The following is a 17,524-nucleotide window of genomic DNA, read 5'->3' as shown; positions in this document are numbered from 1 at the left end:
TTAATTGCACACAGGTGGACTTCATTCAACTAATTATTTGCCTTTTTATGGTAACCTCTTGCACCAGAACTAATTTTGAGGTTTGACAACAACAGAGATAATAGATGGAGCCAGATCTGATCCAGTGCATCCTATAAACCTAATCTTAACCCACACAATGCTGTAAAGCACAAAACAAGCCATTAAACACACTTATCCAGCCTGAAACACACCTGCTGCATCTCAATTCACCTACTTATACTATGCACTGAAACTATGTACTCTTTTTGTGAAGAAAAAGTACATATGTATGAGTGTGTATTAAGAGTATGCAAGTACCGGGACATACAAACACATCATGTAACGGAAGAAAAAAATTGTTGCCTAGTTACGCACACCAGCACCGTAAACAAACTCATCATTGCATTTCAGCTTTTCTTCATTCATTATTCCTTATATAATTTATACTATATAGTTTCATTTACCATTCCCTTGATTTATTTTTCCACATTTCATTTACACCTCCCTAAAATGTGTCCAGTTTGAAGCAAACTATCACAAAACTCCTCCTGCAAGGACTTGTGGGCTATATTAGCTGAAAAAGTGTCCACATAATATCCACACTTCGAAAATCGACTGGAAATACTAGACCATCCGGGTACCTTTGGGATACTCATTTCAATATACTATGATTTGGGACACACTAATACTAATCTCGGATACTATTTAGGACGTATAGTAGGCGAATTGAGACGCAGCGATACAGTCATTGCTTGTACTGCTACACAGTATGGTGGAATTTGTTACAACTGGAGATTATCTATCAGGTCGCCTTTTCTCCAGACCAGCAGGGGGCGATATTCCTCAGCCATAAACAGGAAAAACTGTGCACCGAGTAAGAGAATCGAGTCTGCTGACGGTCCGGCAGTAAAGTTTGAGTGAATTATTACACTATATTGTATTTTTGAAATGTTTCATGTAAAATAAAAATACCTGTAATTCGTTTATTTTAAGTTCTTCTGAAGTATTTTTCACGAAATTATTCAGATTTTTTTGTGCAGCTTTAAACAGCTGTGCACAAATGGCTATGAGATTTGTGAACACCATATTCTTCACGTTCATACTTTTATGGAGTAACATTATGTTGTGTGTAACAGGTAAGATATGAAAGTATTCTAGACCTTTGATATTTAAATTATATTAAAACATAATATGATATTTCTGTTTTACCAGGATGGTGTTTCACTTGGGTTTGTACAGTTTAGTGTTTTGTATAGCTGCAAATCTAAATAAAATGAAGAATTTTAAGCAACAACACAGTTGGTGTTGTTCACAGATGTGCCTTCATTATCACAAGGAACAGTACAGATGTTGAGATAGGAATGGAGAAAACCCCCAAATTGGTATCAGTTCAAAAGTTTTCATCTTCCTCCGTTTTTTGTGTATATATTCTCTAATAATGTGTATGACCATCCTTTGCTTTTATAACTACTTCTAACATTATTTATATCCTCTGAACAGTTTTCTGTTCTATTCTAGTTTATTATAATTATTGTCATATTGTTTTTAGGTTAAAAAAATATCACAAAGATTAATGTGTATCTTACTCTTAAAGCAACTTTTTAAATTTATTTTATTATTTTATTTATTAATTTATTTATTACAGTTTTTACATTTTTACACTTCATGTTTAATATGTGATAGGCACAACCTGGAACTGTAGTGGACTTAGGATATGTCATAAATCTACACAAAGTAGCCAATAATATTCATCTTTAACCTGACAGAAACCAAAAACTGTCATCACCCTGAGAATATCCCCACAGTGAAGGATGGTAGTGGTGGCATTGTGTTGAGAAAACATGCTCACAATGAAGCATGGTGGTGTTAGCATCATATTGTTGAGTGTGACCCTTGACTTTTTGGTTGCGTCACTGATTAATGCCATATTTACCCATTCACTAATTTTGGTGGACAGCCTCCTCTAGACCGAGATGCAGTCATGCCAATTCTTTTCATGTTGTAAATAATTATATTATTATTTAATATTCAGTTCTTTAACTCACATCTGAGTGTGTCATGTGCAAAACTTGATTTTTTTCCCCAAAACTATTGCAGTTGATTTCATTTCTAAGCTCCTGGAAGTAATTTTTATGGTACATCTAAACATTTGGACTCAAGTATATTTCTTATTTATATTGTTTATGTTTTGCTCCAGCTGATGAGAGTATGGTGTTGGTCTCTGGTGGGAACATGAAAATAGGAACAAATGCTGCTGATGGCCGAGACGGCGAATCTCCTGCCAGAGCTGTGAAAGTCGAGACGTTTAAGATGGACAAATATCCTGTAACTAACTCCAATTTTAGGTGACTGTCCAAAATCAGTAAGGAATAAATCAGTAAGGAATAAATTGAAGAAATTGTTGAATATATTGCTGTAACATTGATGTTCATGGGTGCACAGTGGGTTAGTGGTTAGCACGTTCGCCACACACCAGGGTTAGGGGTTCAATTCCTGCCGCTGCACTGTGTGTGCATGTTCTCTCCATGCTGCGAGGGGTTTCCTCCGGGTATTCCGGTTTCCCAGTCCCAGTCCATAGACTTGCATGGTAGGCTGATTGGCATGTGTTCATAGTGTGTGAATGTGTATGTGAATGGCTCCCTGTCCAGGGTGTACCTTGTGCCCCATGCTCCAGGTTCCTTGTGACCCTGTAGGATAAGCAATATAGAAAATGGATGGATGGATTGATGTTCATGGTTAAACATGGACATATTTGCTTTCATTGGATTGTGAGAATCCCATGATTCATAAAAACACACAGAAAAAGGTCAGAGATTGACGAGGATGATCACAGCATACACCATTTAACATGCACAATTATCAGTCATGAGCATTTATTGATTTTTTTCTCTAGGGAATTTGTCAGATTGCAAAAATATAAGACAGAGGCTCAAACATTTGGATGGAGTTTTGTGTTCCAGGATTTTGTGTCTGAGGAGCTGAAAAGCAAAATCACTCAGAGAATTGAGGTATGAGCGCACAGTGACTCTTGTGTGTTTATTTTTGTGTTATTGTTTTATTGCAGGTATTGCAATTTCATGGCATTTTATCTACATTTTCATTTATCATCCTCTTTTAGTCTGCACCCTGGTGGTTGCCAGTCGAGAAAGCATTTTGGAGACAGGTACTTTCTTAATTGAAGATGCTCTTAATTATATTTAAAACATAATTAATGGACTTCAATATTGAGCCTTTAAGTATTTGAGGTTTGCTGACACAACCTTTTTTGTTTTTTTATCGATTGTAGCCAAGTGGACCAAATTCTACCATCAAAGACCGTCTAGACTCTCCGGTTGTGCAGGTGAGCTGGAACGATGCTCAGGCTTACTGTAAGTGGAAGAAGAAGAGGCTGCCCAGTGAAGAGGAGTGGGAAATAGCTGCACGTGGAGGGCTGGATGGTAAACCACATTTCATTCAGCATTGCCAAAGAGTTCTCTGAATCTTGGGGGCTTAATGTTTTACATTGATTCCAATCCGTCCAACGTGTGTTTCAGGAAGGATGTACCCATGGGGGAACAAGTTCCTCCAAAATCGCACCAATTTGTGGCAGGTCAGTGAGGGTACATTTTTGCCAATTCAAACAATCTTTACTTATTAAAGAATGACACCTACATTTTATTTGTTTATAATTACATTTATGTCCACACAACAAGTTAGTTTTTATTATCACTTACGTTATAGTGGCTATAAACAGTCATTCCCTCATCTATTGCTTTATCTCTCTCTTGAAGTTAATAATACAAATGCAGAATTTTTATGACCTACAAACTGCAAATATATATATATATATATATATATATATATATATATATATATATATATATATATATATATATATATATATATAATCACATATATGTGTGTGTGTGTGATCAGAATTTATTCATTACTGTGCAGCCTTTCATTTATAATTTTATTATTTGAAAAGGCAGATTTTGTTAAAGCATGATGTATCAAATAGTGTGTTTATTATAGGGGTCTTTCCCAGAAAGGGACACAGCTGAAGATGGTTATCATGGTGTAGCTCCTGTAACTGCGTTTCCTCCGCAAAATAATTACGGTACACAAGCATACATCACAAAACATTAAAAAGAGAATTATTGCCAGGAGAGAGTTATGTATATGCTTGACATGACATGATATGATGTGTTATCGCAGGACTGTATGATATGTTGGGTAATGTTTGGGAGTGGACGTCTACACGTTTTACTTCGACTCAGATGATGTATGTACTGCGCGGTGCGTCATGGATCGACACCGCTGATGGATCAGCCAATCACAGGGCACGTGTCACCACCCGGTCAGTAGTAACTTCCTCTTATTAACTGTACTTCAAACATACTGTTTATTACATTTTATGTACTTCCTCTGTACCTGTATGGACACACTTCATCATTATGTTTTATGAGGAATAATTATTCCTTCTACCGTGGCTTTATCTGTAGAATGGGGAACACGCCAGATTCAGCATCAGACAACTTGGGGTTTCGCTGTGCTTTGGACATCAAGAGCAAAAAACAGAGCAAGAGCAAAGGAAAAACTGAGTTGTGAGGACCTAATGGATAAAACAGTGATTATGTAAACAGTCAGACACTTTACTAATGCATCTCTCCTGTGGAGACCAGAACCAGACATTGATTATGGAAAATCATTCCACTTAACACTGAGAAAATAAAAACAGCATTTTTTTATGTCCTTGTTCATTATTATTATTATTATTATTATTATTATTATTATTATTATTATTATATATTTTTTAAAGTGTTTTTAAAATGTAATAACTGTAGATTCTACATATATGCTCAATGCTCACCAGCACCAAAGATTATTTTATTCAAAATTCTTTTGCTCTATATTGAAATTGCCGTACCTGATCACAATTATTCAGACAATTTAGGAGCATGAGTCCATAACTGGGATGCCAAAATATTGGTAATAATCTTTCAACACTGAATCTCTGGCAACTTGCATTTTACCCATTAAATTGTTAAATCTCAGGCTACTATCATTTTTTATTAGGTTTGCTTTGCTTTTAAATCAGTAACAGTTTTTTTTAAAAGTATAGAATTAGCAAATAGACAATTTACTTTTTAATAAGATAATTGTTGATTTTAATTTATGTTAATTTAATAATTTTGGTAACAGGATTATACATATTGTTGAAAATAAAGGGGAGAAAATGAGAGAATTTTCCAAACATGTAAAAAAGGGGAAAAGGATGTTTCAAGCACAATATGTTAAGTGGATTCAGACATTAATACAGAAATGATTATATTTTAAGGTAGAGTGTAGTTGTAGCGTAGAGAGCTGGGACAGGCAACAATTCTGAAGTTCCATCCATCCATCTTCTATACCACTTATCCTTCCTTCAGGGTCACGGGAAACCTATCCCAGGGAGCATGGGGCCCAAGGCGGGGTACACCCTGGACAGGGTGCCAATCACATACACATTCACACACCCATTCATACACTACGGACACTTTGGACATGCCAATCAGCCTACCATGCATGTCTTTGGACTGGGGGAGGAAACCAGAGTACCCGGAGGAAACATGCAAACTCCGCACACACAGGGCCACGGCGGGAATCGATTCCCCGATTGCTATTGGAGGTGTGAGGCGAACGTGCTAACCACTAAGCCACCGTGCGCCCAGTGCTGATGGTTTGTAGTATTACTTGTGTCTTAAAGGTATTTTTCCAAATCAGTGACACACCCCAATCATGGAATCACCCATAAATCAACAGCCTTCCTTCACTGTACATTCGTTCATATGTGTAAGACTGAACAAAATACTCTTTCATGCTAAAATAAACACAAGCAGAGAACAAACCAATAAGAACACAGGAAACCCAATGTTAAACCCAATTTCAGGCAATTATTTATGTTTTCCATGCTCAACAATAGCAATCACAATGAGTCTAACTGAGGAATTAAAAAGTTATGTGCATGACAATGGTTAAAATATAGTAAATTATCTGGCCCTATTGTATAGATTATTTTTTAAACAAGTAAACTGTAGGTAATTTGTGAGGCAGTGCCCCCTAGTGGTTCAGAAGCAAACTTCAACATGTGTTCTCTCGTGATCCTAGCCTTGGAATTTACAGAACCTTTAATAATGCGACATTTGTATGAAATCATTTTAGAGCAGTGTTTCTCAAACTCTTTGTAGCCAGGGACATATTTATTTTAGGAACATTATATAAGTGTGTACAATAATATTTGTTCATTTATTAGAGCTAGTTTATTTACTAGAGCTTTCTAGTCCTGAATTTTCCACTGACAGGACATGTTAGGGTCACGTTAACAGTATTTACTTGCTATTTGTTTGTGAGTTATTGAGGTTTGGATCAAAACCGGTTCAGGTGCCAAACGGGCTAATATCCATAAGAACTCGATAATAAATATAATAACTTCAAATATGGTGAGTGGTGATTTCACACACAAATTAAAATATCAAGGACCCACTTAGAGGACCACTCCTTTAGAGGCATTATTCAATTTTCATCTTATGTAATGCTTCATTCAATTATTCATTCGGAAGTTTCCTTTTTGCAGTCATGTGGGCTTGTCTCACCGAGTCCTCAAGGACTTCTCGCTCTCCTCAGCAGCAATAGACAGCAGAATGATTTGGGGAGTGTTCTCAAATAGAGCTAATCTATTTTGAGTCTGTCCTTTCTTCATTCAATGACTGTACATCTTAAAGGCACAGGTATCAACCAGCTTCCACAGTGCTTTTATGGCATAGGGATCACTGTGAATCATTTCCTTGGTCACAGACTTGGCCCGACGATAGTTGCAGTAGATGTGCATGGTGACCAGTACGGTCAGGCAAATAATCTGGGAAATGACACACTTACTGTATTTAAGATGCTCAATGTTTGCCAGATCCTGAGGTTCATTTTGATGGTACTAAAAACATTTCTTTGAGTTTTATAAAACACTGCAGTTGAATAGCATTGCCAAACAACATAGAGAAAAAAACAGTCAAATCTCTGCTTTTTTGAAACCTTGCTTTAACCCTGTTAAAAAAAAATAATAACCCTGTTACTTTTTTGAAACAGGAACCTTGAACTTGAGGGCTGAACTGATGGACTTCTGCAACTTCATACTGTTGGAAGAAAGTGTGGTTCAGCCAAAGTTTTAGAATCACACAGTTCCTTAACAAGTTCCTATTATGCACTTCCAGTGCAAGTAACAATTATGCAATGAGCCTCCAGCATGCACTTTACTGCTGGGTGTGAAATGGGTGTCATGAAAATCCAAGGCCATGGTTCAATGCCATAAAAAGAGTGGGATGCTCCCTTAAAGTAAAAAGAGAGACCTTTCCCCATCTGGAGGAGTTGAAGTACCTTAGGATCTTATTCATGGGATGGGAATGATGGGAAAAGAAGAAACTTAGTTTTCAGACTACGCTTTTTATTTCTATCTTATTCTCACATAAAGTTGTAAGTACAGATGGCAGAATGAGATTTCTGCCAGAGTTTCTCCATGGGCTTACTCTCCATGGTAGCTCAAATGTCCGTGTCCATGTGATGTCCTGCATGTACTCTGGTTACCTCCCACTTCCTGAAAATGAATCATTAGGCTTCTCTAGTCTGCATGATGGAAACGGTCTATTACTGCCTTGCACACAGTGGTTCTGGCATACAGTAAACATCAAGTAAGAGAGAGAAAATAGAGGCTGGTGAGGGAATGACTCTTTATAGCTGCTCTATGTAAGTGCTAACTAACTTGTTTCACAGATGTACCAAAAACATTAAATGTAACTAAAAGGATAAAAAGTAGGATGTGTCGTTCAGTAATAAAACTGTAATTGTTGGGGAATGCTGTGGTATAAGATAAGTAAAAGACCTCAGGATGTACTGTTACAGGAAAATAATAATACAGTAACAACTCCACTTTGTGTTGGGCCACATCACATCATCCTACCGCTGATTATTGAACTATAACACCAAATGATTTATTCTTTACCAAATGTCCCTTCAATACTCTAAAGATGTAATATAGCCATAATGATAATAAAAAGTTGTAAATATGCTCTCGGGAAAAGCTAACCACCCAAAACAACTTGACAGAGTGAACATTCTATGAAGCACAGACTCCTGAAATTACACTGTTCAAAAACATTCTGCTAACCTCAAATGTTTAGCAGTGCTACTTTATTTAACACATTATTTACTTACATAACATGGATCCACTTTTAGTCCACTGGCTTCATAAGAAGCTGCCTGTAGATTACAGTAAAATGCCTGTTGATGCCCAAAAGCATGTCTATCTCCAAAGCAGTCAATATCGTTCCATTCTCTGTTGTCCCAGGAACTGAATGACTGTCTGTGAAAAGAAAAGATAACATTCACATTAAATCATTCCTTTTCCTTGTTCCTTTTCATAGTTTCTGTGCCTCACACTTAAACAATCAGTGGGAAAGTGATGGATTGCTATAAATATGCTGGCATTGTTATTTAAGTAAGGCTGGCCTTTAGAAGCACAGGCTATTTTTACATTCAGTACATATGTGCCGAGCCAAATTAGGATTAGTACTAGGATAACATTTTTAGGCATCAGCATGATCACTCTGATCAGTAATTTAAGAAATGGTGACATTAAAGAAAATCACACAATACAAAACAAGACTTTTCTGACGGCATAGAACAACATGCTTGACATCTTTACAGTGGTAATATATGATACAACTAACCCACTCCATAAATGTGTCTGTGCATGTGTATCTTAGTTACAGTGCTAATTACGTCAAGCAAGAGAGAAAGCCTTTGTCCCTGAGGCACAGGTGTTGTTCTTGTGTGTCATTATATGAGGTGAGCATTGAAAAAGGATGTGCTATTTCTGTCAAAGAGCTGGAATAACAAGTTTGCACTCACATTCTGTGTTTCTGTGGTGCCACCCATTCATATCATATCTCACTTGCTCATGTGAAAGCATTCAGCGTTGGTAACTTCTCAGAGGCAATGGAGGGCTTTAATTCGTATTATACAAGAAATCTGAGTGAAGAAACGCCAGCTGCTTTCAAAGACCTGTTGCAAAGATCTCATCCCATTGAAGATATACTTGAAACCAGCAAGGAGGATCGAGAGGCAGGTCCAGTTTCTGGCGTGGAGGACGAAGCAACTTTTCCAGATACAAACACAGACATGCTGAGGCCATCTCCAGCCACGTTAGATGAAAGAGAAGAACAGCTGGAAGAAGTCAAAGACAGTGATAATGCCAGTGTGATGGAGCAAGCTGATAGAATAGAGCAGATGAACCTGGAGTTAAAAGATCCACCTATAAGTAAGCCCATACGGACATACTTGGATGAAAGTTTACCGGACCTGCTCAAGAGTGGGAGTCCACTCCGTAGACGTGTATCAAGCCCAGTGGCAGACACGGTGAGATATTAAGTATATAATTCCATTGCATTATACCATATCTCATATAACAGCTAGCATACTGTTATGCTACATTATACAGGGTCATTTCTTGCTTTAAGTGGTTTAATTAGTTGCTTATAGACTACAGTAATAGTATTTGTGGTACCAGCTGAAAAGGATTTAGGTACAATTTGTTTTCATTGTACAAATGGATATACAACTATAGATATTTTTCTTCTATTTTGTTTTTAGGCAAGTTTAGAACATACCCAGGCAGCAAACTAACATTGGCCCAGCTTCTATTATAACCCAATATTTGCACCCAATATTGGCCCAACAGAGTGGCTGGCATGTGCTACCTGGTTATCTAGGGGAATAACATTACAGCTGTTTATTATGTTAAGTTTACTTATGTAGATGTGATTTTTATTAGAAGTAAACATACTTTAGTAAACTTATGTAGTACAAACAAGGCTTGGTTTTTCTTAGCTGGATTAACAAGTTTCCACTTGAGGAATGTGGACTTGTTGGGTTTCAGGTGACATCATATATCACGAGGAGCCTCCCTGTGATAAAAAAAAATCTAGGTTAAGTCTAAACCACATTACACTGAAAATAAGCATTTAAAAAAAAAAGGATAGTGCACATCCTGGTGTTTATATTGTCATCTGCTTGAAGATAAACATGGAAGTTTGTGAACTTGTAACATGTTAATAGGCGTGTTTGTTGACTTGCTTTGTGTGGGTTCTGTTCTGCAGTTAAAGCAGATGCGCCGCGATGTTGAACTGTCTCGGCGAAGGAGCATAAAACTCAAGGCTCAAGTGGATAAATTTCAGGAGCAGAGTAAGGATGGACTTGTCTGGAGTCAACACAGAGAACTGGTGAGACAGACAGCCTGGGCCCTCAAAACACGGCCAATTATTTAATTACTTAAGTTGCTCAGCACAAAAAACTCTAGTTCTATGAATATGCAAATTAAAGAAGCTCCCATCCCCCCCCCCCCCCCCCCCCCCCCCCACACACACACACACACACACACACACACACACACACACACACACACACACACACACTTTATCTCAACTTGTATTATGTTCCCAGTATTTGCATATTGAATGTGGTATTTATGATATGATGATAAGATCTTGCCTCTTACATGTTCAGTACCATTTTCCACTCAATTTTCCAATTAAAGTTTTGTTTTGTCCTGTTTTTTAAAAAGATGAAAAACAACAACAACAACAATAGAAAAATGTCCACTCAAATTAATCCCAACCAAAAGAATTTAACCAAAAAAAAAAAATGTTTTCTTAGATCTAGGGCAGGGTTACTATTAAATCATTATTAAATAGAAAACTAAACTAAACAATCACTACAAATATTGCCTCTCAAATCTACAATAAATTAAAATAAAATAAGAAAAAAAAAACAGATGAAGAATTGGAAAAAATCTACTTAAATATATAATATGTCAACTTTTTCACTAGTCTCACATTCATTTGGCATTTTTCTCCCCAATCTAATCACCCATTCCCATTCAACATCTACTAACTAGGGAAGAGTAATACATACTTCCTGTGAGACAAGAGACGCCAGGCAACTAAATCTTTTTGAACTGCTGCTCATGCTGCATCACAGGGCAGTGTAACACATGGAGAAATATGCCATCTATCACCACCTGCATACACAAGCGCACAGGCCCCCACGATTGACTAGTGTTGCTGTGAATGACAGGGTAGAGACAGCTTTCCACAGCTTTCATATTTGAATGTTTGTAACACCTGTCATATTTGGAACAGCTGTCATATTTGAATGTTTGTAACAGCTGTCAAATTTGGAACGATTATTTATATTTAATATTTTCCGATTCAGCGTATTTGATTTTTATCTTTACTAATCTACAGGTGACTGAAGAGATTCAGTCCATTGTAAAGCTGCTTATCCCTCTGACTGATTCAGAGCCAACAGCAGATCCTTCTTCTGAGAGCAACTCACTGGATAGGGCATTAAGTCAGCTGAAGACTGTTGCACGCACACTCGCTCTCAGTCACACATCTCAGGTAAATCTTCACCATCTTCATTATTTAATTTCATTTCATTTCATTTCATCATCAAACCTGCCCGTTTAACCTGAACTCAGATCAGGATATTTGTTTCTAATGACAGTTCAGACATGTTGATTTTTGGCTGATATTTGGATAACTAAAATTCATATCATTCACAGGGAAACGCTAAAGACAGGACTACAGACGAGGTTGCTGTATTTCAACAAGCGCTACGGGACCGAGATGAGGCTCTTGCAAAGTAAGTGAATAGTTTTTGTAGTTAGCAGATGCAGTGGAATCGTCAATGCTTAAAGACATCAACCACAGACATGCTGAAAAACTTTCAAATTTTCGAATTTTTAAATGTTTCGATTTTTAATGAGTTTGTCTTAGTTCTGACATTTGCATGTTGCACAAATTGAACCTGATAGGAAAAAAGCCATGGAGTCAGAGCTGCTGAAATGCAAGACAGAACTAATGTCACTGAACAATCAGCTCCTGGAGGCAGTGCAGCGGCGACTGGAGATGGCTATCGAGCTAGAGGCCTGGAAGGTGAGTTTATATGGACAGCTTCCTAATTATTCTCCTGATTTATTCTCCTAACTATTGCCATATTTGTGTACAATGATCCACATAACTTATTTGTTTTATTGTTGATTAAACAGTTGACATCGATGCATTTTTGCTGATAAGAGAAGGACTGTTTATAAATGCTATAATGTAAGTGATAAGAGGAACAGACCGTTCACAACATGAAATCTAATGATGTGCCAGTGTGACGCGTTTGATGATATGATGTATGATGTGTAATAATTTGCAAATTGCTGTGGTATAAGAAGAATTAAACACTTCAAGATGTGCTGTTATGGGAAAATTTATAGGGAAAAAAGAGTGGTAACAGTAAAGTTTTGCATTGGGGCTCAACACACCACGCTTGAGTGTTTGATTATTTTCATAGATTTTTGGCTTTTTCTGTTTACATTAGATCTAGTTCCAATAAATTCAAGTCTAAACATTTAATTATAAACATTTAGCAAATCATGTATACCAATTTCCTGGTTAGATTTTTAAATTTTAGTGATTTTTTAATATTTTTTTTAAAAAAGTTGAGTATTCAAATACTTTTGACTGGTGGTATACATAGACATGTTACACATGACAAAGTGCAGTAAATGACAACTTCAAACTGACACACTCATACAGTGTAATGTGGATGTGCTTTATTATTGTTTGTGTTAAAGCAGTCAGTGGTGTGTGGGATGTGGGTTATTGTGTAGAACAGTTATCATGTTTAAATTGAGAGACAAGGTGGAGTCTGGTGGAAGCCAGCAGAAAGGGTTTCCAATAGTGCTTCCAAGACACAAACTATGTAGATACATCTGTCATGTGTCTCTTACTGATGGATGATGATACGCACACATGCCTGTCCAAACTGTTTGAACTGCTCCAGTGACATCTTTGTTTTGCCTCACGTGTTGTTTGCAGGCTACTTTTTTGTTTCAGAGAAGTGGTTTCTGGGAGGGTAACCATTATTTAAGTGAATGGTGAGGAGTTCAGGTTTTACAACATACCATTAATAGTAAATGTAGGTGATCAGGCTTGTGTGTGTCTGTGTGTGTGTGGGTGTGTGTGTGTGGGTGGATGTGTGGGTGTGTATGTGTTTTCTGTCTTTGTGGTTACAGTGTATGTGTGTCTTTACAGACTTGCTTATGTTTTAAACTAATTAAGTCCATTGAAAATGAACTGAAACAAGATTGTATGTAAGATTATACATATATATTTTGGTAGGGCAGACTTGTGCCAGATAAATAAGTTAAAGACTGACCGAAGTCCCTGTGGGGCTGGACATACACTCTGTTTTTTTTTTTTTACGCTTTTATCCAAAGCAACTTACAAATGAGAAAAGATACAAGCAAGGCGATATATCAAGCAGAGAACAATACAAGAAGTGCTACCATACAAGATTTTGTCCCCTCTTTGCTCCACTCTTCTTTCCACTAGATTTGGGGGGATTTCCACTAGCTGTGGGGATTTGTGAGGTCCAGTACTGATGTCAGGCGATAAGGCCCGGGGAACAGTTGGAATTCCAATTCATTAAAACAAAATTTTATATATATATATATATATATATATATATATATATATATATATATATATATATATATATATATATATATATATATATATATATATATAATTTTTTTTTTTCAGTGGTGTTGAGGTCAGGGCTCTGTGCAGGCCACTCGAGTTCTTCCACTCCAATTTTGTTTTCATGGAGCTCACATTGTCCACAGGAATATTGTCATGCTGGAACATGTTTGGGCTGCTTAGTTTCAGTGAAGGGAAATCTTAATGCAACAGCAAAAAAAGACATTCTAGACAATTGTTTGCTTCCAACTTTGTGGCAGCAGTTTGAAGAAGAACCACATATGGGTGTGGTGGCCAGGTGTTCCACATACTTTTGGCCATATAGTGTAGTTAACGGATGATAATCATATACTTGTTTAATGTTAGCTAAAGTCGAGCATACAGTGATAGATGTAATTTCGCATTAATGACCTCAAGAAATCCGAGAGCATGTGACATGGGGGAAGGGGCAGGGATTCCAGGTGTTTCAATTAATATCAGAAAGTTCAAAACAGATTATTCCAGATGACTACGGCAGTGGGATCATGTCCCTTTACATTGGGGAGATAAAGACTGCTCTTCAATGCAAAATGTTTAAAGGTTGGCAGGTCTGGTAATATAATATCATCAGAAAAAAATGTCACTGCATAATCACTGCAGTGTAATATTGATTATTGGAGGATTAAATCCTATATCACACAAGCCTATTTCTGAAATTAAAAAAAAAATATTGTCCTAGAATTACTGCACAGTGTTAACTGAATATGTGTGAGTTCGCTCGAACACTTAGCTGTGTCTCTGCAGGATTTTATCAGTCTGGAGCCAGAATTGCCATCTCGACTGTGGTCTGCTTTTAACACTGTTTTTAAAACCCAGCAGTCTGTGATCTTTAAGGACTACTCTAGCATTTTTCAACCTAATCTTTCTCCACATTGTATGTAGTTTGTTGTCTCTAGTGTGTATAGGTATGAATTTCAACATGTTTTTCTGTACTGTGAAAAGTACAGAAGATCTGTTTTGCTTAATAAAAGCTCACTTATATTCTAAATCTAAGGGCAGGTGTTGAACTCAAGTGTTAATAAGGGATAAAATACAATGAGGCTTGCTCTTATTGGAAAGTAATCATCTGTACTGTGATGTGATGCAGCCAGATGTTGAGTGGAGTTATTACCACCATAAAGTAATATGTAATATAACAGCACATCCTGAAGTGTTTTATTCCGCTTATTACAATTTGTCAACGTTTACAAAAGTTCATTTATTGAAGAATAACCCATGCATTTGATCTATTTATAGCCATGTTTAATGCTGTGGAAGGTCCATGAAACAAGTTTCATGTGTTTTCACTTACATAAAAGAATTTATAAACAGTCTATATATAAACCAGCCTCAATTGTTTTCTTTCTTTGAATTTAAAAAAAAAACATGGGTTGTCAGCTGTCCTGAAAATGTATATTTACAGCTTTATCTCTGACTGTTACAAAGCTCTTAATGTGGAGACTTTATGTGGAGCTGTTCTTGTGTAGCACCAGAGCAATACAATAAAAAAAACAATTCTGGTTTATGCTTTTTCAGATGGTTTAGTTTTCCACTTGACATTGATAATCATACAGTCGTAGCACTCTTATTTTGTAAGTATTCCGACCCATTAAAGAATGAATTAGACAGATTTAGATCTGTATCTTTCAAATTTATGTTTTGCATAAACGTTTAGTAGCTTCCTTAACAACTGACGTTAGCCTTCTCATTTAAGTGAATTTTAAAAAAACAGGTTTTCTGTTCTTTTCCCCAGTACAAGGAAACATGCAAAATTTGTCTACTCATGCACTACAGATGCAGTACATAGAGATTAAATTGAAAATTGCTGGAGTATTCCTTAATATATATTTTTTTTACTTCCCTGCCTTCGCTGTTAATTTGAATTTAAATAGAGCGCTGCATTGAGCACTCCGATTTCAGGTTCTTAAAGAATGTAAGGGTTTAATAATTAGTGCCAAGCTGCATGTTATATAGGGTTTAACAGTTTAATTTTCATGCATTTCTAACAGGATGATGTGCAGACCATCATTCACCACCAGCTCCTGAGTCAGCAGCAGGCAGAACAGGCCCAGAAGAAGCCCAGAGGTTTCAATGTACTGAGGCGCTCCAAACAATCCAGTCCAGCCCAGTCTCCAGTACTGAGCCGCGCATTCTCTCCTGCCTCGCCGTCCCCCAACACACCTGTGGCCCAGCGCTGGAAAGACAAACTGAGACGAGGACGTGCCAGTCAGCATGCCTCTGCTGTCCACAACCAGTCACCCAGCCCGTCCCCAATGGACTCTACAGTCAGCAGCACGGAAGACAGTTTTCAAACAGTCTCTCTTGACTGAACTTTTATCTGCATTATAAGCAGACTTGGGGAGTAACGGAATAAATGTATCGGCGTTACGTAATCAGGACACAAAAAACTGGTAACTGTAATCCATTACAGCTACGTCCAAAAACAACAATCAGATTACAGGCACATTTAGTAAAAAAATGGGAATACTATCAGGATTTAATTTTTTTTTTTTCCATTTAAAACCAAAGAAATTCATCTTTTAACATAACACAATATAAAGAGCTGCTTGATTATAGTTCTGGTTCTCTCTTGCCACTCGTGGCTTACCTAATTTGGTAGAAATGAATGCAGATTTTTCTCTGAAATGCTTTTGTTAGGGACCATATTTGCATTGCTTTAACCCCTCTCTGTAATTACCACCTTCTGCGAGAAGATTCACCAGTGAATCGATTATAAAAGGCTAGAAGCAAGTATTGGGCAGATTCCTGCCTCTCAACCACTAGCCTACTTTCGACAAGCACACGAAGGTGAAGCGCTGTTGTGTACTGCGTCAAACACTTCCTTGACAATAGCAGCAAATGACAACTGTCCTGAGTCGCAACAACGCCCATGGCCATAGAAAGTCATTTTTAAATTTATGTTATCACATTGCTTTGTATTACATGGTCATTCAAATGTGTCAGTGATGGCAGAAGGTACACTCGTGGCATCTAATATTTTACATATACTTATGTGATGCTAATGGTGTAGCTTTTTCAGTGTATTAAAATCTGCATTGTTTTGAAAGACACACACACACACACACACACACACACACACACACACACAAAAAAGTGTCCTCTTTTTGGAAAACCAGAATATGGTCACCCTAACTTTTGTGATGTAATGTTATCCTCATCAGGGAGAGTGATGTCTTTTATTTATTCATGTATTTTCTTAAAACAAGTCCAAACAGCTCTAACATAAGGTCTAAATAAATGTATTTTAGATTATATAGCTTTTCTCTTTACTTTATTTATATATATATGGCCTTGAGGTCATCCAAACGTCATCAGATTATATTACTTTCATATTGTGATACTTGGATTACGTTACTGATTAAATTTTTTAATTAAGTAATTTGTAACTGTAATGGAATACATTTTTAAAGTAATCCTCCCATCCCTGATAATAAGCTACACAATTGTAAAAAAAAACCCAAAAAGAAACAAACAAAAAGAAAAAACCCTGAAGGACTCAACTGATGCTGCCTTCTGTTGAGTCTGTCGTTTTGTGAGTGTGAGGTTTATCTACAGATTATTCTGTGTTTTACTTTGAACTGGTGCCATTCCCCAAAATGATACTGGTTAGGCACAAACAAATTCTTCTGTTGTAAATTATGTATACTTTTTAATGATTTAAAAAATAAAATGGATTTTATTAACTTTTATCTATGTATACAGAAACAATCATAACCCTGCATTCACACTATCAAGCATCAAAGAAACAGCACGAAGCAACAGTAATAAAACTGAGGCAAATATGTGTGACCAGTAAAACCAATTCCAAAAAAGTTGGGACACCGTGTAAAATGTAAATAAAAACAAAATGCAATGATTTGCAGATCTCATAAACCCATATGTTA

At 36.8% G+C, this 17,524-nt stretch overlaps 2 protein-coding genes and 1 long non-coding RNA gene across 5 annotated transcripts; 2 read left to right on the top strand and 1 right to left on the bottom strand.

Annotated features, from left to right (window-relative positions):
* The first annotated feature begins 853 nt into the window (after positions 1-853).
* Positions 854-4,730, top strand: sumf2 (sulfatase modifying factor 2). 2 transcript variants are annotated; one of them, XM_017492763.2, is made up of 9 exons: positions 854-1,136; positions 2,198-2,345; positions 2,894-3,008; positions 3,119-3,163; positions 3,287-3,437; positions 3,534-3,589; positions 4,015-4,099; positions 4,198-4,339; positions 4,485-4,730. In XM_017492763.2, the coding sequence occupies exons 1-9, from the start codon at positions 1,061-1,063 to the stop codon at positions 4,588-4,590; spliced, it is 924 nt and encodes a 307-aa protein (XP_017348252.1). In that variant the 5' UTR covers positions 854-1,060; the 3' UTR covers positions 4,591-4,730. The 2 variants fall into 2 exon arrangements, with proteins under 2 accessions (XP_017348252.1, XP_017348253.1); XM_017492764.3 differs by having other exon boundaries at positions 896-917.
* Positions 2,253-9,056, bottom strand: LOC128635331 (uncharacterized). Of its 2 annotated transcripts, none has more exons than XR_008398280.1 (3): positions 8,920-9,056; positions 8,224-8,371; positions 2,253-2,687 (listed from the first exon to the last, which is right to left on the bottom strand). It is a non-coding gene; the product is annotated as an uncharacterized LOC128635331 (long non-coding RNA). The 2 variants fall into 2 exon arrangements; XR_008398279.1 differs by lacking the exon at positions 2,253-2,687 and adding an exon at positions 7,535-7,679.
* Positions 8,808-16,708, top strand: bicdl2l (bicaudal-D-related protein 2-like). Its single transcript, XM_017492762.3, has 6 exons — positions 8,808-9,426; positions 10,167-10,289; positions 11,313-11,468; positions 11,633-11,712; positions 11,885-12,005; positions 15,629-16,708. The coding sequence occupies exons 1-6, from the start codon at positions 9,007-9,009 to the stop codon at positions 15,947-15,949; spliced, it is 1,221 nt and encodes a 406-aa protein (XP_017348251.1). The 5' UTR covers positions 8,808-9,006; the 3' UTR covers positions 15,950-16,708.
* The last annotated feature ends 816 nt before the right edge of the window (positions 16,709-17,524 follow it).

Source organism: Ictalurus punctatus, chromosome 18 (assembly GCF_001660625.3).
Source record: "Ictalurus punctatus breed USDA103 chromosome 18, Coco_2.0, whole genome shotgun sequence".
NCBI lineage: Eukaryota > Metazoa > Chordata > Actinopteri > Siluriformes > Ictaluridae > Ictalurus > Ictalurus punctatus.
Note: the sequence above shows the minus strand (reverse complement) of the source record. Positions and strands in the feature narration are given on the sequence as shown.

Bases quoted from the DNA above. Each gene is read 5' to 3' on its own strand.
- sumf2 (XM_017492763.2), top strand. From the start codon at position 1,061: ATGGCTATGAGATTTGTGAACACCATATTCTTCACGTTCATACTTTTA. The intron at 2,346-2,893 runs GTGACTGTCCAA...TTTTTTCTCTAG, and splicing joins GTAACTAACTCCAATTTTAG to GGAATTTGTCAGATTGCAAA. The intron at 3,590-4,014 runs GTCAGTGAGGGT...TGTTTATTATAG, and splicing joins ATCGCACCAATTTGTGGCAG to GGGTCTTTCCCAGAAAGGGA.
- bicdl2l (XM_017492762.3), top strand. From the start codon at position 9,007: ATGGAGGGCTTTAATTCGTATTATACAAGAAATCTGAGTGAAGAAACG. The intron at 11,713-11,884 runs GTAAGTGAATAG...TGAACCTGATAG, and splicing joins CGAGATGAGGCTCTTGCAAA to GAAAAAAGCCATGGAGTCAG. The intron at 12,006-15,628 runs GTGAGTTTATAT...CATTTCTAACAG, and splicing joins TCGAGCTAGAGGCCTGGAAG to GATGATGTGCAGACCATCAT.